This window comes from Rhinolophus sinicus, chromosome 5 (genome assembly GCF_057876585.1).
Source record: "Rhinolophus sinicus isolate RSI-liver-muscle chromosome 5, RSI-T2T, whole genome shotgun sequence".
Taxonomy (NCBI): domain Eukaryota; kingdom Metazoa; phylum Chordata; class Mammalia; order Chiroptera; family Rhinolophidae; genus Rhinolophus; species Rhinolophus sinicus.
In genome coordinates this window covers 67765117-67791203 of record NC_142505.1, presented here as the reverse complement: position 1 = coordinate 67791203, position 26087 = coordinate 67765117, and the positions used below count along the sequence as shown (strand labels likewise).

Sequence of the window (26087 nt, the reverse complement as noted above, 5' to 3'; positions counted from 1 at the left end):
GGAAGAGCTTGATGAGAATAGGTGATAATTCTTTTTTGAACGTTTTGTATAATTCACCTGTAAAGCCATCTGGTCCAGGGCTTTTGTTTGTTGGGAGATTGTTGATTACTGATTCAATTTCCCTGGTGGTAATCAGTCTATTCAGGTTTTCTGTTTCTTCTTGAGTTAGCCTTGGAAGGTTGTACGCCTCTAGAAAATTGTCCATTTCTTCCAGATTGTCAAATTTGTTGGCATATAGTTGCTCATAGTAATTTCTTAAAATTTTTTGTATTTCTGCGGTGTCTATTGTCACTTCTTTTTTTTTTTTTTTAATTAAATTTATTGGGGTGACAATTGTTAGTAAAATTACATAGATTTCAGGTGTACAATTCTGTATTACATCATCTATAAATCCCATTGTATGTTCATCACCCAGAGTCAGTTCTTCCATCACCATATATTCGATCCCCCTTACCCTCACCTCCCCCCCCACCCCCCTTACCCTCTGGCAACCACTAAACTATTGTCCGTGTCTATGAGTTTCTGTTTCTCATTTGTTTGTCTTGTTCTTTTGTTGTTTTTGGTTTATATACCACATATCAGTGAAATCACATGGTTCTCTGCTTTTTCTGTCTGACTTGTTTCGCTCAGCATTACTCTCTCAAGATCCATCCATGTTGTCACAAATGTTCCTATATCATCTTTTCTCACTGCCGAATAGTATTCCATTGTGTATATGTACCACAACTTCTTTATCCATTCATCTATCGAAGGACATTTTGGTTGTTTCCATGTCTTGGCCACCGTAAACAAAGCTGCAATGAACATTGGAGCACACGTGTCTTTATCTCTAAATGTTTTCAGATTTTTTGGGTAGATACCCAGGAGAGGGATTGCTGGGTCATACGGCAATTCTATTCGTAATTCTTTGAGGAACCTCCACACTGCCTTCCATAACGGCTGCACCAGTCTGCATTCCCACCAACAGTGTATGAGGGTTCCTTTTTCTCCACAACCTCTCCAACATTTGTTACTATTTGTCTTGTTGATGATGGCCATTCTGACTGGGGTGAGGTGATATCTCATTGTGGTTTTGATTTGCATTTCTCTGATGATTGGTGATGTTGAGCATTTTTTCATATGTCTATTTGCCATTTGTATGTCCTCTTTGGAGAAATGTCTCTTCAAGTCCTCTGCCCATTTTTCAATTGGGTTGTTTGTTTTTTTGTTGTTGAGTTGCATGAGTTCCTTGTATATTCTGGATACTAGCCCCTTATCGGAGGCACTGTTAGCAAAAATCTTCTCCCATTCAGTTGGTGGCCTCTTTATTTTGTCAATGGTTTCTTTTGCTGTGCAGAAGCTTTTAAGTTTCATATAGTCCCATTCGTTTATTTTAGCTTTTACTTCCATTGCCTTTGGAGTCAAGTTCATAAAATGCTCTTTGAACCCAAGGTCCATAAGTTTAGTACCTATGTTTTCTTCTATGCAGCTTATTGTGTCAGGTCTTATGCTTAAGTCTTTGATCCATTTTGAATTAACTTTGGTACATGGTGACAAATAGCAGTCCAGTTTCATTCTTTTGCACGTGGCTATCCAATTCTCCCAGCACCATTTATTGAAGAGGCTGTCTTTGCTCCATTGTATGTTTTTAGCTTCTTTGTCAAAAATTATCTGTCCATATTTATGTGGTTTTATTTCTGGGTTCTCAGTTCTTTTCCATTGGTCTATGTGTCTGTTTTTCTGCCAATACCATGCTGTTTTGATTATTGTGGCCCTGTAGTACAGGCCAAAGTCAGGAAGTGTGATACCTCCATTATAGTTCTTTTTTCTTAAGATTGCTTTGGCTATTCGGGGTCTTTTGTGGTTCCAAACAAATCTGATGATTTTTTGTTCTATTTCTTTAAAATATGCCATTGGGATTTTGATGGGGATTGCATTGAATCTGTATATTGCTTTGGGTAATATGGCCATTTTAACTATGTTGATTCTTCCAATCCATGAGCACGGAATGTCTTTCCATTTCTTTGTGTCTTCTTCAATTTCTTTCAAAAATGTCTTATAGTTTTCAGCATATAGGTCTTTCACATCCTTGGTTAAGTTTATTCCTAGGTATTTTATTCTTTTTGCTGCAATTGCAAAAGGAATTGTTTTTTGTATTTCTTTTTCTGAGATTTCATTGTTAGTATATAGGAAGGCAATGGACTTTTGTGCGTTGATTTTGTAGCCAGCAACTTTACTGTATTCGTTGATTGTTTCTAATAGCTTTTTGGTGGAGTCTTTAGGGTTTTCTATATATAGCATCATGTCATCTGCAAAGAGTGATAATTTAACTTCTTCATTCCCAATTTGGATGCCTTTTATTTCTTTCTCTTGCCTGATTGCTCTGGCAAGGACTTCCAACACTATGTTGAAAAGCAGAGGTGATAGGGGACATCCCTGTCGTGTTCCTGAACGTAGAGCAAAGGGCTTCAGCTTTTCTCCATTAATTATGAGATTAGCAGAGGGCTTGTCATATATGGCCTTTATTATGTTAAGGTATTTTCCTTCTATACCCATTTTATTAAGTGTTTTAATCATAAATGGATGTTGTATCTTGTCAAATGCTTTTTCTGCATCAATTGATATAATCATATGATTTTTGTCCTTTATTTTGTTTATGTGATGTATCACATTGATGGGTTTGCGGATGTTGAACCATCCTTGTGCCCCGGGGATGAACCCCACTTGGTCGTGATGAATAATCTTTTTAATGCATTGTTGTATTCGATTTGCTAGAATTTTATTTAGGATTTTTGCATCGGTATTCATTAGAGATATTGGTCTGTAGTTTTCTTTTTTTGTGCTGTCCTTACCAGGTTTTGGTATCAGGGTGATGTTGGCCTCATAAAATGAGTTAGGGAGTACTGTGTCTTCTTCAATTTTTTGGAAGAGTTTGAGCAGGATTGGTATTAGATCCTCTTTGAAGGTTTGGTAGAATTCACTAGTGAAGCCATCTGGTCCCGGACTTTTGCTTTTGGGAAGGTTTTGGATGACTGATTCAATTTCGTTACTGGTGATCGGTCTGTTTAGATTTTCCAGTTCTTCATGGTTCAGCCTTGTAAGGCTATATGTTTCTAAGAACTTGTCCATTTCTTCTAGGTTGTTGAATTTGGTAGCATATAGTCCTTCATAGTATTCTTGGATGATCCTTTGTATTTCTGTGGTGTCCGTGATAACTTCCCCTTTTACGTTTCTGATTTTGTTAATCAGTGTCTTCTCTCTTTTTATCTTAGTAAGTCTAGCCAAGGGTTTGTCAATTTTGTTAATCTTTTCAAAGAACCAGCTCTTTGTCACATTAATTTTTTCTATTGTCTTTTTGTTCTCTATTTCATTTATTTCTGCTTTAATTTTTATTATTTCCTTTCTTCTGCTGACCTTGGGTTTTACTTGTTCTTCTTTTTCTAGTTCTTTAAGGTGTAACATGAGGTTATTTATTTGGGAGTTTTCTTGTTTCTTGAGATAGGCCTGTAATGAGATAAATTTCCCTCTTAAAACTGCTTTCGCTGCATCCCAGAAATTTTGGTAGGATGTATTTTCATTGTCATTTGTTTCTATGTATCTTTTGATCTCTCCTCTAATTTCTTCTTTGACCCAGTCCTTCTTTAAAAGTATGTTGTTTAATCTCCATGTATTTGTGTTTTTCCCCGCTTTCTTTTTACAGTTGATATCCAATTTCAAAGCCTTGTGATCAGAGAATATGCATGGTATGATTTCAATCTTCTTAAATTTGTTGAGACTGATTTTATGTCCCAATATATGGTCTATCCTTGAGAATGTCCCGTGTACACCAGAAAAGAATGTATAGTCTGATGTTTTAGGATGAAGTGCTCTATAAATGTCAATTATGTCCATTTCATCTAATGTGTCATTTAGGGCTACTATTTCGTTATTTATTCTCTGTTTGGATGATCTATCCATAGCTGTCAATGATGTATTTAAGTCCCCTAGTATAATTGTGTTTTGGTCAATTTCTCCCTTTAGTTCTGTTAGTAGTTGCTTGGTGTATTTCGGTGCTCCCTGATTGGGGGCATAAATATTGATGACTGTTATGTCTTCTTGTTGTACAGTCCCCTTCACCATTATGAAATGTCCATCTTTATCTCTTGTTATCTTTTTCACCTTGAAGTCTGGTTCATCTGATATCATTATGGCTACACCTGATTTTCTCTGGGTACCATTTGCTTGGAGTGTCAATTTCCACCCTTTCACTTTGAGTCTATGCTTGTCCTTGTAGCTGAGATGTGTCTCTTGGAGACAGCATATGGTTGGGTTTAGTTTTTTGATCCAATCTGCTACTCTGTGCCTTTTTATTGGTGAGTTCAGTCCATTTACATTTAGGGAAATTATTGATATGTGAGGATTTCCTGTCATTCTATCTTTAATTTTCTGGTAAGGCTGTGTCTCCATTGTTTCTTTGCCTTTTTGTTGTTGTCTATTATTTCTGTGTGGTGGTATTCTATGATGTTTCCCTCTGTTTCTTCTTTTATTTCAGTATATATTTCAATTCTGGATTTATTTTGAGTGGTTACCCTTAAGTTTATGTAAAAGAAAGTGTGATATTTAGAGTATTCCATTTTCTTCAGCATGCTTACTTTCTCCATTCCCATATTCCGGTTCAGGCCTTTACTCTCCCCCTTTTTGAGTTTTGGTTGCCACAAATTGTCCCTGTTGATGGTCGTCGAATAGCCTCCTTTAGTATTTGTTGTAGTGCAGGTCGTGTATTAGAAAATTCCCTCAGCTTCTGTATGTCTGGAAAGGTCTTTATTCCTCCTTCATATCTAAAGGATATCTTTGCTGGATATATTATTCTTGGCTCATGATTTCTCTCTTTTAATAGTTTGAATATTTGGTTCCACTCCCTCCTGGCTTGTAGAGTTTCTGCTGAAAAATCTGATGATAATCTAATGGGCTTTCCTTTGTATGTTACCGTCTTCTTTTCCCTGGCTGCCTTGAGGATTCTTTCTTTGTCGTTGATTTTAGACAGTTTCAATACAATGTGCCTTGGAGAAGGCCCGTTGGGATTGAGGTAACTAGGCGTTCTATTTGCTTCTTGGATTCGAGGGTCCAGTTCTGTCCACAAATTTGGGAAGTTCTCATCGACAATTTGTTTGAATATATTCTCCGTTCCCTTCTCTCTTTCTTCTCCTTCTGGTATGCCCATTATTCTTATATTGGTCTTTCTGATGGAGTCAGAAAGTTCTTGTAGAGTTCTTTCATTTCTTTTAAGTCTCAAGTCTCTTTCTTCTTCTCTCTGTGTCATTTCCAGGTTTCTATCTTCGATGTCACTGACTCTTTCCTCCATCTGGTCAACTCTACTACCTAAGCTGGTTATTTCATTCTTAATTTCTTCTATTGAGTTCTTAATCTCCAGAAATTCTATTTGGTTCTTTTTTAAGATTTCAATCTCTTTCGTAAAATGCTCATGCTGTTCTTTGATTGAGTTTCTGAGTTCCTTTAACTGCCTATCTGTGTTTTCTTGTATCTCTTTGAGTTTTTTCAGAACTGCAATCTTGAATTCTCTGTCATTTAAGTCACATATTTCTGTATCTTTAAGTGCCTTCTCTGGAGATTTTTCACTTTCTTTCTGAGTTATCTTGTTGCCTTGGTTATTCATGGCGATTACTGGTTTACTATTTCTCTTCCTAGACATCTACAGGAGTGGCTTCTGCAACAGGTTGATAGAAAGCGGTCTTTCTTTTTTTGCCAGTACTTGTTGGTAGAATGTTTTATTATTTCTCCAACTGCAACTTATTTTCCTTCTCCCACACAGTAGTGCTATGTTTTCTCTGCACTATTCCAACTTCTCACACAATGGGGGGATTCCCTGGGAGACGGGCTTCTCCTCTGTTAATAGTTCGTCTAGGTCACAGGGCGCAGTGTCCCGGTGGGTATGCGGAGAGCTTTTGATGTTCCAAAGCTCTTCCAGCTCCTGATTCAGAGCCCGTAGGTTTCAGCAGTTCTGTTTACTCCTGCAGGGATCCGTCCAGATAGGTGGGGTCAGAGGCGGGGTGAGTTGTGAGAGGTGGCCCAGAGCAATGGTGGCAACCACCACCACAGCCGGTCCTGCTTCCACAGCTTCTCCCCTTTGCTGGAACTAGTTGGGCTGTGAAATTGTGTTTGCAGTCCACAGTTCTCAAAACAGCAAATTTTCTGTTGTTTTGATCTGATACTGCTACTGTTTCGCTTTTAGCACCAGGCAGGTGGGGGCGGGGCGAGCTCTGGGAGGGTAGGGAGGGGCGGCTAGTCTCAGTGCCTAGGGCTCCGTTCTCTGCTCGGCAGTGCGGGCTTAAACCACCGTTTTCAGCCTTTTTCCCTCAGTCTTTTCTCCGAGGTCTCTGCCGTGAGCGTTGGGTTCAGCCCTGTTATATGCTGTCCCCTCAGCCCTGTGGAGCCCTGGCGGAGCCCTAGCAGTCCGAGTTCTTCCCTCTCCCGCAGCTGCGGTAGTTCCGGGAAGCAGCGAGCTCGGTGCACTGAGCCAGGTCTGCGTCCCCCGCCCGCGCGTCTCCGTCTCCGCGCACTTCTCCCTTTCCTCCTCCCTCCACTTGCGCGAATCTCCCACCTTTGGTGATTTCAGTCTGTAGTGGGCCTCTTCGTGTTGCCTGTGTGCTGTGCAGGGAGTCCTTTGTGGAGTTTTTGTTGTTCGATTCGTTCTAAATTCCAGGGGAGCTTTACAGAGGCTCACCTCACGCCGCCATTTTTCTGGAAGTCCCCCTGTTGTCACTTCTTTTTCATTTCTGATTTTATTAATTTGGTTCCTCGCTCTCTTTTTTTTAATAAGTCTGGCTAAAGGTTAGTCAATTTTGTTTATCTTCTCTAAGAACCAACTCTTGGATTCATTGATCTTTTGTATTGTTTTTCTGGTTTCTATTTCATTTATTTCCGCTCTGATCTTTATTATCTCCTTACTTGTACTCCCTTTGGACTTATTTTGTTGTTCTTTTTCCAGATCCCTCAAGTGTGAAGATAAACTGTTGATTAGTGATGTTTCTTGTTTCTTTAGGTAGGCCTGCAATGCTCTGAATTTCCCTCTTAGGACTGCTTTCGCGGCATCCCATAGATTTTGGGTCGTCGTGTTTTCATTTTCGTTTGTCTCGAGATATCTTTTGATTTCTTCCTTGATCTCCTGCTTGACCCATTCATTATTTAGTAACATGTTATTCAGCCTCCATGAATTTGTGTGTCTTCTAGTTTTTTTCCTGAAGTTCATTTCTAATTTCATAGCACTGTGGTCAGAGAAGACAATTGGTATGATTTCAATTTTCTTAAATCTATCAGGACTTGTTTTGTGGCCTAACATAAGGTCTATCTTGGAAAATGTTCCATGTGCGCTTGAGAAGAACGTATATTTTGCAGCATTGGTGTGAAATGCTCTGAAAATATTGATTAAATCCAAGTGGTCCAATGTGTCATTTAAGGCTGTTGCTTCCATATTGTTTTTCTGTTTGGAAGACCTGTCCCTTGTTGTCAGAGGTGTGTTGAAGTCCCCTACTGTGATAGTGTTACTGTTGATCTGTCTTATGTCAGTCAATATCTGTTTTATATATTTAGGTGCTCCTATATTGGGTGCATAAATGTTTATTAGGGTTATGTCCTCTTGTCGGATCGATCCCTTTATCATTATATAGTGCCCGTCTTTTTCTTTTAATATTTTCTTCATTTTAAAGTCTATTTTGTCAGAGATAAGTTTTGCAACTTCAGCTTTTTTCTCATTTCCATTTGCATGAAATATCTTACTCCACCCTTAAACCATCTTCATTGTTTTTTATTCTGTTTTCGTTCTGTTGTTCAGTTTGGGTGATCTCTGCTAACTTGTCTTCTAAGTCGCTGATTCGATCCTCTGCTTCATCTAACCTGCTGTTAATTCCTTCAAGTGAGTTCTTTATTTCAGTAATTGTGTTCTTTAGTTCTAACTGGTTATTCATTATGATTTCTACATCCTTCTTGATGTCCTCTCTAAGCTCCTTAAACATTCTTATCATCAGTGTTCTAAACTCTGTCTCTGATAGGTTGGTTACCTCTGTTTCATTTGGTTCCATTTCTGGAGGTTTCTTCTGTTCTTTTATTTGGGACATGTTTCTTTGTTTCTGCATTCTGGCTGACTCTCTGTGTTTGCTTTGATGTATTAGGTAGATCCCCTAGAGTTCTTAGTTCTTGCTGGGTTATCTTATGTAGTATGTGTCCTTTATATTTGACTTGCACTACTTCATTCTTCTACTCTGCGTGTGCTCCAAAGGTGACTCTTGTGTTGTGTATATTGTCCTGTTAAAGAAGATCTTTAATTGCTTTTTGCTTATGAGTAGGTGGGGTTAACTCCTAGGCTGACTGGTTGTGAGACTTGGCTCTGCCCACTGCAGGGTGTTCTGCTGCGTGAGGGTTGACCGCTTAAATGTGGTTTGGCCTCTATGGGCTCTTGTGCCTGTAAAGAATCCCCTCTGGGATTCACTTGTAGGTCACTTGTAGGTCACTTGTAGGTCAAACCCTGTAGTACTCTGGTTTGGTTTGGAGTTGGCCTCTGGGTATGTTGAATCTTGTGCCTCTTAAGCTGGGCCCTGGTAGGGCAATTTCAGAACAAAGCAAATCACCAAGCACAACAACAACAACAAAGAAAAAGTCAAATACATTCAACAACCGACAATCCCCACTCAACACAGGCAAAGATATCAAAGATATAAAGACAAAACAAAACAAACAGTGCCAGTCTTGGCTTAAGCCCATCAAGTAATCTCCAGGTTGTCCTCTGCTGTACCAAAAGTCCCCTGCGTATTGTGCAGGCAGAGCTGGTCACCTGGTGCCCAGAGTGACGTTGGGACTGCAGATTTAGATGCGTGGGGCTGAGGGGTCTGGATGGTAGTTTCTACAAAGTCAGTGCAGTTTCTGCCCTTGCCTGCACATATGCGCACTGAGGGTAGCACCACCAGCCCTGTGCCTAGTTCTCCAGAGTCTCAGGGCACTTCTTCTGTGTGTGTGTGTGTGTGTGTGTGTGTGTGGCGGGCGGGAGATTTCTGAGCTTCTGAAAGCTGGGAGCTGCATCTGCCGCTTACTGCTGATGCCGGGGAGTGCCTCCGCCGATGTAATTGCCCCGCCCTAGGCAGGCCTGAAAGGGTAGGGGCTGGGGATGAAGGGGTCTTCTCTCTCCCAGCCCAGCCGTGTCACACTCTTCCTGCAGGCCAGAAAAGGTGGTGGTGGGGGCGGAGGAGTCCCCTATCTCCCAGCACAGCAAAAACCACACTCCTCCCAGCCTCCTCCCTGGGCCAGAGCTGCCCGCCAGTCTTCCCGGAGCCCAAGCACCAAGGCTCCTCTGCAATCGGACAACACTCCTCAGTTCAGGGGCCAGTTCAAGTCTCTGGAAGGGCGGGGGTAGGATTGGAAGAGCAGGGGGAGGGGCCCAGGTATGGAGTTTGTGTCCTGTGTCCGGTCTAGGGCTTAACTGGAGGTATCAGCTGAGGTTATTGCCTCAAATCCTAGATATGCTGCCCCCTCGGCAGGAGAGATCAGCTGTGGGACGCAGGGAAAGAGCCCACCTCCTGGCTTTTGTGTTCTCTGTTCCGTCCTGGGATCCCCTGCGTCTCTGCAGCTGCGAATGTCGGCCAGATTTCCACTGCAGCAGATGTGGGCCTCATCTCCACAGCTGAAGTTGTCGGCCGCGTTTCCTTCCACCGCCGCTGATGTGGCTGCATCTCCACTTTGCTCCCTTCCCTCTTCCCCTGCTCGCCCAATTTGCCCACCTTCCTGAATCCTTGCACGAGTCTCTTAGCTGTTCTGCGTAATGAGCAGAGAGTCCTTTGATGGGTTATAAATGTCCAGTTTCTGATAAGATCTGAAGGAGAACTCAAAAAGTGCGCCCCGCTGCTGCCATTCCTATGACGTCCATCCCAGGTATTCTTTCTGTCCAGCACAGTGTTAAGAAGTTTACAGGATTATCTCGTTACTTTTCCAAAACTACTGTATGAAGTAGTTGTTATACTTATTGTGGGGACTGAGCCCCAGAAAGCAGTTTCCAGGCTCTCGGCCTCACATAGACAGGTGCTGGCTCAGGTAGTAAATGGCCATCAATGTGATTGGATGGCCATCAGCTGTGGCTAGTTGGCCTTCAACTGTAACCAGTGAGCCATTGGCCACTAATATAACTGCTGTGGCTATGCTAGCAAAAGAAGAAAGGATGGGGGCTGGCAAGAAGATGGTGGCTGGGCTGGCAAGCATGGATTGCTGTTAGGATGGCGGGTTGCGGACAGTGTGGATCCAGCCTCCAGTGAGAGTATAGTGCCGCCAGCGAGAATATAGTAGTATGACTCCCTTACCTATGGCTCCGTGGGTGTTCCTTTTTGGCCTCACCATATCCTGCGTTCTTATGTGGGGAGCGGGAGCAGAGACCTGACACCCTGCATGACAAATGGCGCAGCGAGCAGGGTCTCCCGCTTGACACTTATTTACCATGAGCTTGAAAAAATTCAATATTAAATATAAAAAAGGGTTTCATAGTTGGATACATTTATTAATTGGTGAGGGGAGATATTTTATTCCCAGTAAGTGAAATCTGGGTGATTTCTGTCTAGAGCACTTTGTGTGTTAGGAAACTTGGGAGACGGGTTTCCTAAGAATAGCAGTGCTTGGAGATCACACAATCAGAAAAGGGGGATGTCGTGCGGGGAAGCCTGCGGGGTCTCTGCTCCCGCTCCCCATACAAGAATGCAGGATATGGTGAGGCCAAAAAGGAACACCCACGGAGCCATAGGTAGGGGAGTCATACCACTACGGTCTCACTGGAGGCTGGGTTCACTGGACGTGCGACCTGCTGTCCCTTTTGTCTGCAACCCACCAACGACTCTCTTTCACTCTCCTCCGTAGCCGCAGCAATTATATTAGCGGCTAATTGGCTAACTGGCTACAGCTGACGGCCAATCAGCCACAGCTGATGGCCATGCAATCACAGTTGGCCATTTACTACCTGAGCCAGCACCTGTCTATGTGAGGCCGAGAGCCTGGAAACTACTTTCTGAGGCTCTGCCCCCACACTCCACCCCTACAGGCTCTCGCCTCACAATCTACGCGACAAGCGTCTTCCGCGAGGGGACCTGTGCGAGGAACCTGGGGGTGAATGCAATATCCTGGACACAGCCAGGCTCTCTGGGCACAGCCAGGGTTTCTCAGGGCACCACCAGTACTTCTGAGCACAGCCAGACTTCCTGGACTTCTTAGGGTACCACCTGTCTTCCCGGACACAGTCAGGGTTTCTCATGGCACCACCAGTACTTCTGGGCACGGCCAGACTTCCTGGACTTCTTAGGGTACCACTAGTTTCCCTGGGCACAGCTAGGATTTCTCAGGGCACTGCCACTCTCTGTGGGCACAGCCACACTTCCTGGACACAGCCAGGGCTCTCAGGGCACTGCCACTCTCTGTGGGCACAGCCACACTTCCTGGACTCAGCCAGGGCTCTCAGGGCACTGCCACTCTCTCTGTGCCTCTCAGGGTACCCTGCTGGAACAATAGCGACTCACAATCAAGGTGCTTACATATTCTCAATGGCGGCCAGTCAAGAGACAAAAGCAAATATCCCCCAGTTCCACTAACAACAGTTCCCAAACAAACAGTCAAGCAGTCCATTAAATTAGGGATGGAAGGCAATTCCCCATAGTCCATAGTCATTCACCAGGGCTGTCCTGGGGGTGAGGGATGACCTTGACCTCACCCTCATCTCCCAAGAAGGACTCAGCAAGCCTTTCCTCCTGGGACAAGTCCCGCATCCGGGCTGCCTCAGCAAGCACTTCCCAGCCCACAGGGCTGCAACGACCTTTGCTTTCTCCGGCCTGTGCTGGTTGGGGAACCGTCCACATCTTTCCACCTCTCCACGGGGCTCCATCTCTCCAGCAGCTGCATGGCTTTTCCTGTGCGGGTGGGAGAACCGTCCACATCCTCCCACCCCTGCATGGGGGTCCAGCTCTCAGGCAGCTGCTCCTCCTGGTCTTCCAGAGACTGAGTGTTCATACACACAGACTGCTCCACCGTCCTTTGGAGAGCTTTGGCTGGCACCATACCCTGCTCGCTGCGCCATTTGTCATGCGGGAGACCCTGCTCACTGCACCATTTGTCGTGCGGGGAAGCCTGCGGGGTCTCTGCTCCCGCTCCCCATACAAGAACGCAGGATATGGTGAGGCCAAAAAAGAACACCCACGGAGCCATAGGTAGGGGAGTCATACTACTACGGTATCACTGGAGGCTGGGTTCACTGGACGTGCGACCTGCTGTCCCTTTTGTCTGCAACCCACCGACGACTCTCTTTCACTCTCCTCCGTAGCCGCAGCAGTTATATTAGCGGCTAATTGGCTAACTGGCTACAGCTGACGGCCAAGCAGCCATAGCTGATGGCCATGCAATCACAGTTGGCCATTTACTACCTGAGCCAGCACCTGTCTATGTGAGGCCGAGAGCCTGGAAACTACTTTCGGAGGCTCTGCCCCCACAGGGGAGATGGAGGGTTTCTGATGGACAGTTCACCCAGGAAATCATGAAGCCAGATGAGGCTTGTGTCCTGCTTCATCCTGGTCTGCTTTTCCTGGACTCCTGGACAAGTTCCTTGGTCTTCCTGACACAATATCTCCATGTCCACGGTGGGGATAAGAATTTTGCCACATCCTAGATTTAGTTGTGAAGATAAAGGAAAACAATGCAGGGACACAGTGGGTGATTAATTAGTCAGTGATGGCTACTGGTTAGCTAGCTCAGTGCTCTGAAGTCCATTGGGTTTTCAGGTTCTCGTGCATTTTGTCTCAGTGAACCACTCTTCAGAATTATTTGGTTCATGAGGAATCTCATTCAAAGCTGAAACGACTGGTAATGAGATGGAAGAATTCTACTTCCTAGAGCGTATTCTAACAGGGAGCAAGGATAACAAACACCTGTAAATCATGCAATTTGGTAGGGATGAGTGTTACAGATGATAAACAGCAGAGGGCAGGGTGCGATGTCACCGAGACCTGACCTCTGAGGAGAGACCTGGATGATTAAGACAGAGCAGGTTAGGCAAAGACTGTGGGACTGGCTTCCAAGAGACCTTAGGTAAGGGCCTAAGGAGGGGTTGGGCACGGTGGGTAGTGGGATGGTGAGGGTGGGGGGACATGAAGTTAATGAGATGAATTAGGTCACTGAGCACGTCATATCCCACATCTGGTTGTCCTGACTTTTTTCTTAGAGTTTTTGCAGTATAATAGGTATGCCAAATATTGCTCATATTTAATGTACATATTATTTTGAGTTTGGACCTATGCAAACTCCTGTGATACCGTCACTGCAACAAAAACACTATATATATCCATCACCTCCAAAAGTTTCCTTGTGTTCTTTTGAGGGTTTTGTTATGTTTTTGTATAACTTCTTTCTTTCTCCCTCCCTCCCTCCCTCCCTCCTTCCCTCCTTCCCTCCCTCTCTCTTTCTTCTTTCTTCTTTCTCTCTTTCTCTCTCTTTCTTTCTCTCTCTCTTGTACAATGTGATGATTTGTTATATGTATACATTGAAATGACCCCCAGGGTGTAATTTCTGATGTCAGGTCTCCGCCATTTCCATAGCACCACAACAGCCTCTTTTTCAGATAGGGCAGATGTTCGTTTTGTGTTCGTTTTGTGTTTTGTGTTAAGCACACTTAACATGAGATCTATCCCCTTATCATATTGTAAATTACACAGTACCATACTCTTGACTATGGGTACGATGCTGTACAGCAGATCCCCAGAATTTATTCATGGAGCAGAACTGAAATTTTATACCTGTGGAGCAATGACTTCCCATGTCCTTTTCACCAATTCTTAGCAGCCACCACGCTACTCTCTGCTTCTATGAGACTATTTCAGCTTATACAATAATTGTTGTTCTGTGACTGGCTTATCTCACTCAGCATAATGCCCTTCAGTTTCATTTATATTGTCACCAATGGCAGGATTTTCTTCTTTTTTTAAGGCTTCATAATTCTTTATTGTATATGTGCCATATCATCTTTACTCATCATCAGTGAACATATGGATTGTTTCCATATCCTGGTTATTGTAAGTAATCTGAGATAAGCATGGGAGTGCACATATCTCTTTGACATGCTGATACTGATTTTTTTTATATATACCCAGAAGTGTGATTGCTAGACCATACGGTACTTCTATTTTTAATTTTTAAAAATTGTTTTTCATAGTGGCTGAACCAATTTACATTCCTACCAACAGTGTGCAAACTTTCCAATTTCTCCACACCCTCATCAGCACTTACTGTCTTGTTGATAATAACCATCCTAACAGGTGTGAGGTGGTATCTCACTGTGGTTTTGATTTGCATTCTCCTGATGATTAGTGATGTTGAGCATCTTTTCGTGTATCTATTGGGGATCTTTATGTCCTCTTTGGAGATGCAGGACAGATGACACAATTGTGCTCATAGAGTTGAATTCAAACATGTACTCTGATAAAAATGTGTCCCTCTCTTTAAGGTTAATCAGTATTTATGGGAAACCTACATGAAACAGCACTCTTGGCTTCAAGAAGAAAATAGTCATATAGGCATAGAGGATAGACTCCAGTGGATGCCAATTTAAAAAATTGATGAACACCTTCAAGAAACACTGTAATTATTAAACACTGTACTTTTTTTAAAAAAAATAGAGATTATATAGCTGAGAGGATAAAAACTTGTCAAGGTCACTTTTGCTAGTAAGCAATGAAACCACAGTATAACTTCTTTCTTTCTCCCTCCCTCCCTCCCTCCCTCCCTCCCTCCCTCCCTCCCTCTCTCCCTCCCTCCCTCTCTCTTTCTTCTTTCTTCTTTCTCTCTCTCTCTCTCTTTCTTTCTCTCTCTCTTGTACAATGTGATGATTTGTTATATGTATACATTGAAATGACCTCCAGGGTGTAATTTCTGATGTCAGGTCTCTGCCATTTCCATAGCACCACAACAGCCTCTTTTTCAGATAGGGCAGATGTTCGTGGGTTCTAGGTAGAAACACAGACAATGTGCTATAGAAACCAGAAGAAGAAATGAATGGCACCGGGTTTGGAGGTTTGGAATGGCGGAAGGAAGGACATGTTTGAGGAATTGCTGTCTGGATTGTGAAGCATGTTAGGCAGGCTTACCAGAGGAAGAAAAGACTTTCCAAACTGAAGGGACAACATATGCAAATGTAGAAGAGTGATTTAGGAAGGAAAAGTATTTTTCAATACCTGGAACATATTGTTTAAGGATAGAGCCAACACGAGGAGAAACTGAAAATGAGGTTCAGTGTTTGATGATGAAGAGTCTTCAAAGGCACACAGGAAGTAATGTGGTAGACATTTGTAAGTTAGAGAAATATGTAATGTGGCTTATATTTTAGGGAAAAATGTCTGTCCTCAGTGTGTAAGGTGCAATGATAGAGAAATAGTCACAATGTTAAGAAACATAAAATTTAACAAGCAAGAGATAGGGAAGAACTGAAATTTGCAGGAGCAACCACAATGAAGAAAGAGGTTCAGTGAAAGTAAATGCATTCCATTGATTCATCTTGTGCTTGTCAGTCATTTAGGTCACAGATGTGGTGTGAGAGAAGCCTGAAATTATTTTCCCAAATGAAGTTAAGTTCACTCCCGGTCTCTCCAGGGAACCCGTCCATCACTGGAGAGTCTTGGGATATGCTGTACATATCTGCAGATGGAAGAGACACAGAAGCAGGGAGAACAGTGATGGATCTGAGATGAGCTAGTACTGGGGAGTCCCAACTTCCTCCTGCAGCTGTCAAATAAATCCCCATCAAATCTACCAGATGGAGGAAACAAAAATGATAAGAAACAGAGACCCAACCCATGAGTCATTTTTCTTTGTGATAACGTGTTTCACTCTCTCTTGACTCAGTTGTTACTCTGCCTCTGTGGGGTCATTCATCCAATGAAAGAGGCATGAGACTTGTACCAAAGGCTTCCCAGAGATTTTGGGTTTTTTTTCTGTCACTAGTCCAATGGTGTTGATGGGAAAGGGAAATGACATTTATCAAGCAACTGAAGGATGCCGAGCATGTCGTGTAGTTGGATTTAACCTTCATTAGTAATACTTTGAAGAAGGCATTGCTTTCTCCATTTTTACAAGTTTTGAAATTTAGGGTACAAGGGTGTCAGTCTCACAGGTAGAAGAGGTAGTTTAGGTCACTAGACATAAATCGAGCAAGACTCCAAAGCCTGTGGACCTCGTCTGTTTACTTGAGAGAGGCCTTCTCCAGGACTCATTTCCACGGAGATGGCAAGTCCACACTGTGCCCAGGGCCCTCTGGAAATCGGGAGGGTTCAAAGCCGATGGGGTCCCTCAGAGGGCAAGGAGGGGTGCAATGCAGTCCTTTACCTGTTGTTCATCTATGGGTTTAACATTAAACGGATAATAATGAGTGCTTTTTTCTTCTGGAAAACCACAGCTAGCAAACACATTACAACTAGCACACATGAATTCTTCCCACTTATCTATCTGCCTGTCCGTGTGCAGTGTGTGTGTGTGTGTGTGTGTGTGTGTGTGTGTATGTGTATATACACACCACGCAAACAAGCCCTAATCACCTGTAAATAATGGGATGATTCCTTAATAATGGCACAAAAACTTCAAAATTGAAGTTTGTCAATACAATAGTATGTCTATTGTTCTTTTTTTTTATTTATTGGGGTGACAATTGTTAGTGAAATTACATAAATTTCAGGTGTACAATTCTGTATTACATCATCTATAAATCCCATTGTGTGTTCACCACCCAGAGTCAGTTCTCCTTCCATCATCATATATTTGATCCCCCTTACCCTCATCTCCTACCCCCCACTCCCTTACCCTCTGGTAACCACTAAACTATTGTCTGTGTCTGCGAGTTTTTGTTTCTCATTTGTTTGTCTTATTCTTTTGTTGTTTTTTATTTATATACCACATATCAGTGAAATCATATGGTTCTCTGCTTTTTCTGTCTGACTTATTTTGCTTAGCATCAGACTCTCAAGATCCATCCATGTTGTCACAAATGTTCCTATATCATCTTTTCTTACCGCTGAATAGTATTCCATTGTGTATATATACCACAACTTCTTTATCCATTCATCTATCCAAGGACATTTTGGTTGTTTCCATGTCTTGGCCACCGTAAACAAAACTGCAATGAACATTGGAGCACACGTGTCTTTATGTATAAATGTTTTCAGATTTTTTGGGTAGATATCCAGGAGAGGGATTGCTGGGTCATATGGTAATTCAATACATAATTTTTTGAGGAACCGCCACACTGCCTTCCATAACGGCTGCACCAGTCTGCATTCCCACCAACAGTGTATGAGGGTTCCTTTTTCTCCACAGCCTCTCCAACACTTGTTACTATTTGTCTTGTTGATGACAGACATTCTGACTGGGGTGAGGTGATATCTCATTGTGGTTTTGATTTGCATTTCTCTGATGATTAGTGATGTTGAGCATTTTTTCATATGTCTATTTGCCATTTGTATGTCCTCTTTGGAGAAATGTCTCTTCAGGTCCTCTGCCCATTTTTCAATTTGTTTGTTTGTTTTTTTGTTGTTGAGTTTCATGAGTTCCTTGTATATTTTGGGTATTAGCCCCTTATTGGAGGCACTGTTTGCAAAAACCTTCTCCCATTCAGTTGATTGCCTCTTTATTTTGTCGATGGTTTCTTTTGCTGTGCAGAAGCTTTTAAGTTTCATATAGTCCCATTTGTTTATTTTAGCTTTTACTTCCATTGCCTGTGGAGTCAAATTCATAAAATGCTCTTTGAACCCAAGGTCCATAAGTTTAGTACCTATGTTTTCTTCCATGCAGTTTATTGTGTCAGGTTTTATGCTTAAGTCTTTGATCCATTTTGAATTAATTTTGGTACATGGTGACAAATAGCAGTCCAGTTTCATTCTTTTGCACGTGGCTATTCAATTCTCCCAGCACCATTTATTGAAGAGGCCATCTTTCCTCCATTGTATGTTTTTAGCTTCTTTGTCAAAAATTATCTGTCCATATTTATGTGGTTTTATTTCTGGGTTCTCAGTTCTTTTCCATTGGTCTATGTGTCTGTTTTTCTGCCAATACCATGCTGTTTTGATTATTGTAGCCCTGTAGTACAAGCTAAAGTCAGGGAGTGTGATACCTCCAGTATTGTTCTTTTTTCTTAAGATTGCTTTGGGTATTCGGGGTCTTTAATGGTTCCAAACAAATCTGATGACTTTTTGTTCTATTTCTTTAAAAAATGCCATTGGGGTTTTGATGGGGATTGCATTAAATCTGTATATTGCTTTGGGTCATATGGCCATTTTAACTATGTTGATTCTTCCAATCCATGAGTACGGAATGTCTTTCCATTTCTTTGTGTCTTTTCTCTGAGGTCTCTGCCATGAGCGATGAGTTCAGCCGTGTTATATGCTGCCCCCTCAGCCCTGTGGGCCACAAGCGGAGCCCTAGCAGTCTGAGGTCTTCCCTCTCCCGCATCTGCGGTATTTCCGGGATGCAGCGAGCTCGGAGCACTGAGCTAGGTCTGCGTCCTGTGCCCGCTCAGCCCCGTCTCCGCACTTCTCCCTTCTCACCTCCCCTGCTCGTGCGATTTGCCCACCTTTAGGTGAATTCAGTAGTGGGCCTCTTTGTCTTGCCTGTCTGCTGTGCAGGGAGTCCTTTGTGGAGTTATTGTTGTTGGATTAGTTTTAAATTCTAGGGGAGCTTTACAGAGGTTCATCTCACGTTGTCATTTTGATGAGATCCACCCAATTTTTGCATTTTATTTCATTAAATTTATCCATTTTAAGTCATTATGTTTATTATATATATATAATTGTTCATAATATTTGTTTTATCCCTGTAGCACTTATTCTGAAATTCACTTTTGTATTATTTTTGATTCCTTATTTTTTTACTTAATTGATCTTGCCAGAGTTTTGCCTATCTTACTTGTATTATTTTTTAATAAATGAGTCTCTATCTTACTTTTACTTCTGTCCATAACTTTTCTTGTTTTCTCTTTTTTTTCTCTCTTTTTTCAACTTTTTGAGATGTGCTTACTTTGTGTTTTCTTATAAATGTATTTTAAAAACTCATTTTCTTTACATTTTCTTTATCTATATGCTTCAAATAGTCTTGTATAGCTTTTACTATTATTTTATTATAAGTGTTTTTAAAAAGTTCCTTTATAATTTATTCTTTAAAATAAGGATTACTTATTCTATTGCCTAATTTCTAGACATATGTACATTATTATTATTATTTCACCAGATTTTTTTTTTTTTTTAAGATTTTATTGGGGAAGGGGAACAGGACTTTTTCTCCAAGTCAAGTTGTTGTCCTTTCAATCTTAGTTGTGGAGGGTTCTGTTCAAATTCAAGTTGTTGTTCTGTCTTAGTTGTGGAGGGCGCAGCTCAGCTCCAGGTCCAGTTGCCATTGCTAGTTGCAGGGGGCACAGCCCACCATCCCTTGCGGGGGTCGAACCGGCAACCTTGTGGTTGAGAGGACATACTCCAACCAACTGAGCCATCTGGGAGCTCAGCGGCAGCTCAGCTCAAGGTGCCATGTTCAATTTTTAGTTGCAGGGGGCGCTGCCCGCCATCCCTTGTGGGAGTCAAGGAATTGAACTGGCAACCTTGTGGTTGGGAGCCCACTGGCCCATGTGGGAATCAAACCAGCAGCCTTCAGAGTTAGGAGCACGGAGCTCTAACTGCCTGAGCCACCGGGCCGGCCCCTTCACCAGATTTTTAACTTTATTGCTTGATGGAGAAATAGTGTGTATGTTGTGGATATTTTGAATATTTATTTAAGATTTTCTTTTTGGAGTTATGATGTCTCAAACTAATGTCAAATATTTGGAAAGTTAAAAACACCCAAAATGTATGGGAAAATGACCCATGATCTCAATATTTTGGCCAATACATTTTTATGCTTAATTTAATCTTTTTTAATGGCAGAGTATTAGACGATTTTTTAAATTCAGTCAACAAGTCTTTGTATATCACCTATTGCTTGATAGTATCTTGAATTCCCCCTGATTTAAAACAAAACAAACTTTTACTTCACATATAGCAGAATTTAGTATCCATTTATAATTAGTAATATTAATGATGTGGAATTCTAATCAGACTCCTACTAATGTTTTGGGTGTTATGCTCCTGATTTTAACTTTGAAATATGAATATTCTTTAGAAGGGTAAGTCAGTAACTCATTAATAATCTCAAAGATAATAATTTTAGCATTCTTTATTGACCAGTTTAGGAAGGTGAAATCACTAGGAAACTGAACTCTAGGGAACAGGAAAAGAAGAGAAGATAGGGGACAATGAAATTAAATTTTTCCAGGTGTACAGTCTATACTATTAAGTAATTATTACATTCAAATTTGAATACTTGTGACTATTGTCCAGAAATCTCTATATCATATCTCATCCTATAAAAGAAAAGGGTCTCTTAGTCTGCAAATTTGACTTACTTTGCTTTTAACATATGTCAATGTCTAACAATGTTTCTGTATTTTTTAACATCAACACTGAGGAAATGCCTACAATGAATATTGGCAGTAAGCAGGTGTGAGGCTCATAGTCTATCCTATGATATTTTATATGCAAACAGGAAGAGGTGTGATAATAGAGAGAAAAGAGCATTCAAAGAAATGCCATTATTGGACAACGGGTGTAGTAGAAAGCTGGGGTGTGTTGCTAACTGTTGTGTAAGCATGCAAGGCACTGATTTCTCTGGCCTTCACTTCATCATTTGCAAGTGCTTGCAGCTTGATTTTCCCAAGGATGGTGATAATTGATGGGAGAGCACAAGAGTAATATGCACAACAGAAACTTCCCTGAATGTAGCTGAAGATCACAGCACCCTATATTGTACATAGGTGGCCAATAGCAGGGCTGGGAGAAGCTTGCTCTGGCTCTGAGAGCCAAGGTTAACAGTCTTATACTCCATGGGATGGATGTTGGTGAGCTGCTGATCCCACCTAGGCTTGCTGGGGAAGCCCCACCTTCCTTCCTGTCCTGAGGTTGTTAGGCTCCTTCTACTCTCTTGGCCCCACCCACCTCTTCTGGAGATTCAGGAAATTTACATAGATCATGATAAATTTCAGCCCTGGAAAATTTTCTGATCATGAAATACAAACCTGAGAGAATCAAAGGCTAGGCTATAGGCGTTTCATCCCATTGTTAGCCTGCCCTCTGTGGTTAATTTCTGAATTGCATTTTATGTCTATGACTGCATGTCAATTCTGAGGGAAAGATTGTTAGGGAAAAAAATGGCAGGCTTTGTCTTAATGATAGAGAAAGCTAGAAAAGGTGGTGAAAACATTTGGAGGGAGGTAACAACCTCTTTTATTTATTTATTTTTAATGTGTTTTCATTTAGTTGCCTCAGAGACAATCAAAAGAAGTCCAGGAAGGTAAACCCAGATGTGGAACAGAAACGGTAAGAACATAGCATACGAAAGTGTTTTTCTCTGAAATTTATGCCCCAAATTTCTGTCCTGTGAGAGTGGACATCTTAGACCTCTTAGAGTCACAATGATAAAGTTCTTTGGTGACTTCCTGTAAGACTTGGCAGAAGGTGAGATGGTGACTCAATCGAAACGAGACATGAGGTATTAGTGCACATTCTTTGTTTCTTTTCTTTCTTCTTTTTTTGTTTTAGGTGTACAAAACAATGTAATAGTTAGACATTTACACCCCTCACAAACTGATAACCCAATCTACTACCCCTCTGACATCATACATAGCTGTTACAATTCCATCGACTCTGTTCCCTATGCTGTACTCCATATCCCATGACTATATATATATTAAATTATGGTTGACACTCAATTTTATTCAGCTTCTGCTTCAGGTGTACAGTGCAGTGGTCAGGCATCTACATCATCCTTGAAGTAGTCTCCCTAATAAGAGAAGTGCCCATTTGACACCCTACGAAATCTTTACAACATTATTGATTATATTTCTCAAAATGTCATTCATATCCCTGTGGCAATATTGTGAATACCAGTTTGTGCTTTCTAATCCCCTCACCTTCTCCCTCATCCCCAATTCCCCCCACAACCAGCAACCATCGATTTTTCCTCTGTATCTCTGAGACTATTTCTATTTAGTTTGCTTATTTATTCAGTTCTTTAGATTCCACATATAAGTGAGATCATATGGTATTTGTCTTTCTCTGTCTGACTTTTTTCACTTAGCATTATGTTCTCTAGGTCCATTCATATTGTTGCAAATGGTAAGATTTCCTTCTCTTTTATGGCTGAGTAATACTCCATTGTATAAATGTACCTGCTTTGTTTCTTAATGTTTATATAAAGCAAATGTATAAATGTGTAGCTGAAATAAAAGAAGTTTTTTTTTCCATTGGCTATTTGTAGTGGCCATATTTCCAACTTATTCTTTATGTTTAGCCAGAATAACATTTAGAAAATGTAAGTGTAATCATACCTTTCCCTAAGACCCTTCAATGGTTCTCTATTGCATCCAGAATAAAGTTCAAACTCTTTACCAGGGACTACAGTCCTCTAGGGATTGAGCCCTGTGTGCTCCCCAGCCTCATTCCCCACTCTTCTCACGCAGTGTCCCCAGGCATCCTGCTCTCATTTCCTATTCTTCAGGCCACTATACTTAGCCTCACTGCAGGGCCTTGGAACATGCTGCTGTGCCATGCACACAGTTTCTAGTTCCGGGACTTGTGCTCGCTGGCATCTCTCCCTGAAGATGCAGGCTCTCACTCTCCTCTGCAAGACCCCGGACTACAGTCTGTACGAATACGCCATGTGGATTTCCTGCACTGCTTGCTGCGTGTACTTGCCATGCTTTTCTCTCAACTTGTAACCTGATATTAGTTAGTTTACCATGTGCTTTCAAGGCACTAACCACTACCTGATTTACTAGTGCCTATCTGTGGACTAACCCCTACAAGACGCTCAATGGAAAAAATGAAAAAAGAACAGTGGAAAAACATCAGATAACTGGACACTGATAGCTTGCCCCAGCTTAGATGAACAGAAACACCATGCTTGTTTGTTAATCATGGGCGTTTCATATCTTGGCACTCAGCCTCCCTCTTTCCTAATCATTTAATCTCAAAGTCTGGGTTTCTATCTCAGAGATAGACCTTTTTCTTTTACACAGTGTGAAAGGGTGGGGGGCTGAGGGGAGGACCCAGGTATTTGTTGGTGATATGAAAAGATGTTTGCAGGAATCCGCCATTTCCTATGTTCCACCTACACTTTCTCTGCACCAAGAAAAAGGTAGAAACAGTGGAGTGGCTGTGCCTGGACTGTGTGACTCTTTGCAACTCCCCTTTAAATTATAGCAAACATCTGTTGATGTTACTGAACCAAGTTCCTCCTTCCAGGCTGCCATGAGTCAGCTCTGTATGGAGTCAAGCTTTATCGTGTCTAAAGCGAGATCTGCATCAGCTGATAATCTCTAATTTTTCCCGGTTACAGGAACTGAAGTGTCAACAGTTTCAAATACAAGCAAGTCTTTATTACAAACAGACAATAACTAAGTGAAGAATAATTACATGTCTAGGGTGTCCCCATGCAAGCAAATTCTATGAGTGAGACACAGAATTTTAACCAGCTTGGGGAGGAAAATCTCAACCATTTTGACCATCCCAATTAATTTCAGTGAAATACATATAAGATTTATATGGGCTAGAAATGATTCAATTTTGTTTTTGGCTAATTTGACAGGATGATACTCTTTGAATAAAGTTACGTTATCTACATCTTCTTGAGTCAATTTTGGTTATCTAATTTTACTAGACTACCATTCATTTAACTCATGACTTCAAATATATTCATCAAAATGATAATATAAGCTCTTTCAAGTCACTTAACTTTTTAACAATTTAGGTTTGTAGAGGGATAGTACAGTAAAATTCACTCTTTTTAGGTAAATAATTTGATAAGTTTAGGAAAACATATACAATCGTGTAACCATCACCTTCACTCAAGATATAAAATATTTCCATTCCCTCTCCCCTCACCTATAGCCCCGTGAACCACTGGCCGGATTTCTGTTTTGCTTTTTTCAGGATGGCACAGTGTTGTTACTTTTATCTTTATTGGATTCTTACTTCTGCTTACCTTAGTTTTTGAAATTGCTGCTATTCTAACTGTTTTGAATTAAAAACTTAACTTTTGTGTTTTTAATTTCTTTTTGTTTAGAAATGGGAGTATGTAAGAATATAACGTTTACTTTAAAAATATTTTATCTGTACCCCACATTTTGTTAAAGGAAATGTTATTATCCAATATTTTGTTACTTTGCTTTTTATTCCTTCTTGTATCTGAGTAGTTTTTAATTTCAAGCATTGTCTTACATTTTTTACATTAAGTTCTAATTTTATTGCCTTGTTATAAGTATCTGTGTTATTTCTGCTTTGTGGATTTCATCGAAGTCCTTTGTCATATATTATGTATCAACTTTGACAGGTTACTTATACCTTTTAATTTTAGTTTCTTCATATGATAATAGTCTTAGAATTTTTAAATACTACAACTTTAGATTGTGGTTGTGAAAATAACGTTAAAAAAAAACAATGTCTATTCATCACCACAGCTCCTGGCTGGAACTAGCATTCCATAAGTATGAGCTAGCATTATGTTCACTATGCCCCATAGGTTTTGAAAATTACTATATAAATTTTTGTTTAAGGATCACAATTTTGAAATTAATCTATTAAATAAAGAATTAATTATGTATTTCAATAGTCTACATCCTCATTTTTCTTACCTTTTGTTATTGGCTGTGAGAAATTAATTTACTGCTATTTTGTTTTCATTAATATTCACGTTTTCTTTTTCTTTGCTTCATATTGATTCTAAATATGTTAGTGGGTAACAATTTATGACAGTCATAGGTGTTTGGGGTTTTCATCTTTGTCATGCCATCTCCTATCTGGATGTAGTTCTGATATGAGAGAAGGGAGGTTTGCTAATGGCTTTATCTTCTGGGGTGTGAGAAGGTCCATGTGGTGGAAGGGAGAGCGAAAGTGAGGAAGTGGCAGGGCACTCCCTCGGCAAATAAGGAGGATGAGGGGGAGTATAGTGTTAATACTTAGTCTTGTCTGGTCCAAATTCCACTATCAGGTTGTATTACTTTGCTCAGGCTGCCACAACAAAGTATCACAAACGGGGCGACTTAAACAACAGAAATTTATTTTCTTACAGTCCTGGGGCCCTAAGTCCAAGATCAAGGTGTCAGCAGCGTGGGTTTCTCCTGAGTCCCCTCTCCTTGGCCTGTAGGTGCCTGTCTTCTCCCTGTGTCTACATACTGTCTTCCATCTGCACCTGTCTGTGTCCAAGTTTCCTGTTCTTGTAAGGACACCACTCAAACTGGATTAGGGCCCACTCCAATGACCTCATTTTAACTAAATTACCTCTGTAAAGACCCTGTCTCCAAATACAACAGTGTCATTTTGAGGTCCATGGTGGGGGTGGGAGGGTGGACTTCCCCATATCAATTTTCTTTGGAGGCATCATTTAGTCTATAACACAGGTCAATTAAAAGAAAAAAGCTTTAAAAAGAAAATAGAAAGAGATTTTCACTCTCGAAGTTACAGTGAGGCACAGGACCCAAAACTGTCCCACTGTATGTATAACAGAGAGTAGACAATTAGCAGTAGGTGGTGGTAATTCATAACCTGGACTTAGACAGGCTTGTATTCATGGCCAGACCCTTAGAACCACAGACAGCTGGCTGAGCTAGTTGGACTCATCATTCACCAACCCTTTTGCAATATGACTTTTCATTTTACAAAGTTCAAATATGGTTTTACATTCATCGTTTGTTTTCTTTTTCTTTTTTTTCCCCTAAAGAACTCATAGGTTTTATAGCCTCTGAGTACTAAGATATTTGACAATATGTTTTCTTTCCTTGGAGGGTCATGTAGTTCTGGGATCATCCTCTCTTCCTCACGACTTTGTGAGTGTGTCTCCAGGTATGGAGTCTGGCCCACCTTAAGCTCATCTTATTGATCGCTTGGTTTTACACATATGCTTTTGCAATGGGTGTTCTAGAATTCATTATTTATTCTTAAAGTTCAGAAGCTATTGCATATCTTGGTGTTCCGTGTGATTTGTGG

General features: G+C 41.2%; 1 protein-coding gene across 1 annotated transcript in view; it reads left to right on the top strand.

Annotated features, from left to right (window-relative positions):
- Window positions 1-26087, top strand: part of GCSAML (germinal center associated signaling and motility like) — a 60254-nt gene that overhangs the window by 6251 nt on the left and 27916 nt on the right. Inside the window, exon 2 of the mRNA XM_019719201.3 lies at window positions 21363-21422. Coding sequence (XP_019574760.1) covers window positions 21363-21422 — 60 coding nt within the window. The remainder of the gene's footprint in view (window positions 1-21362; window positions 21423-26087) is intronic.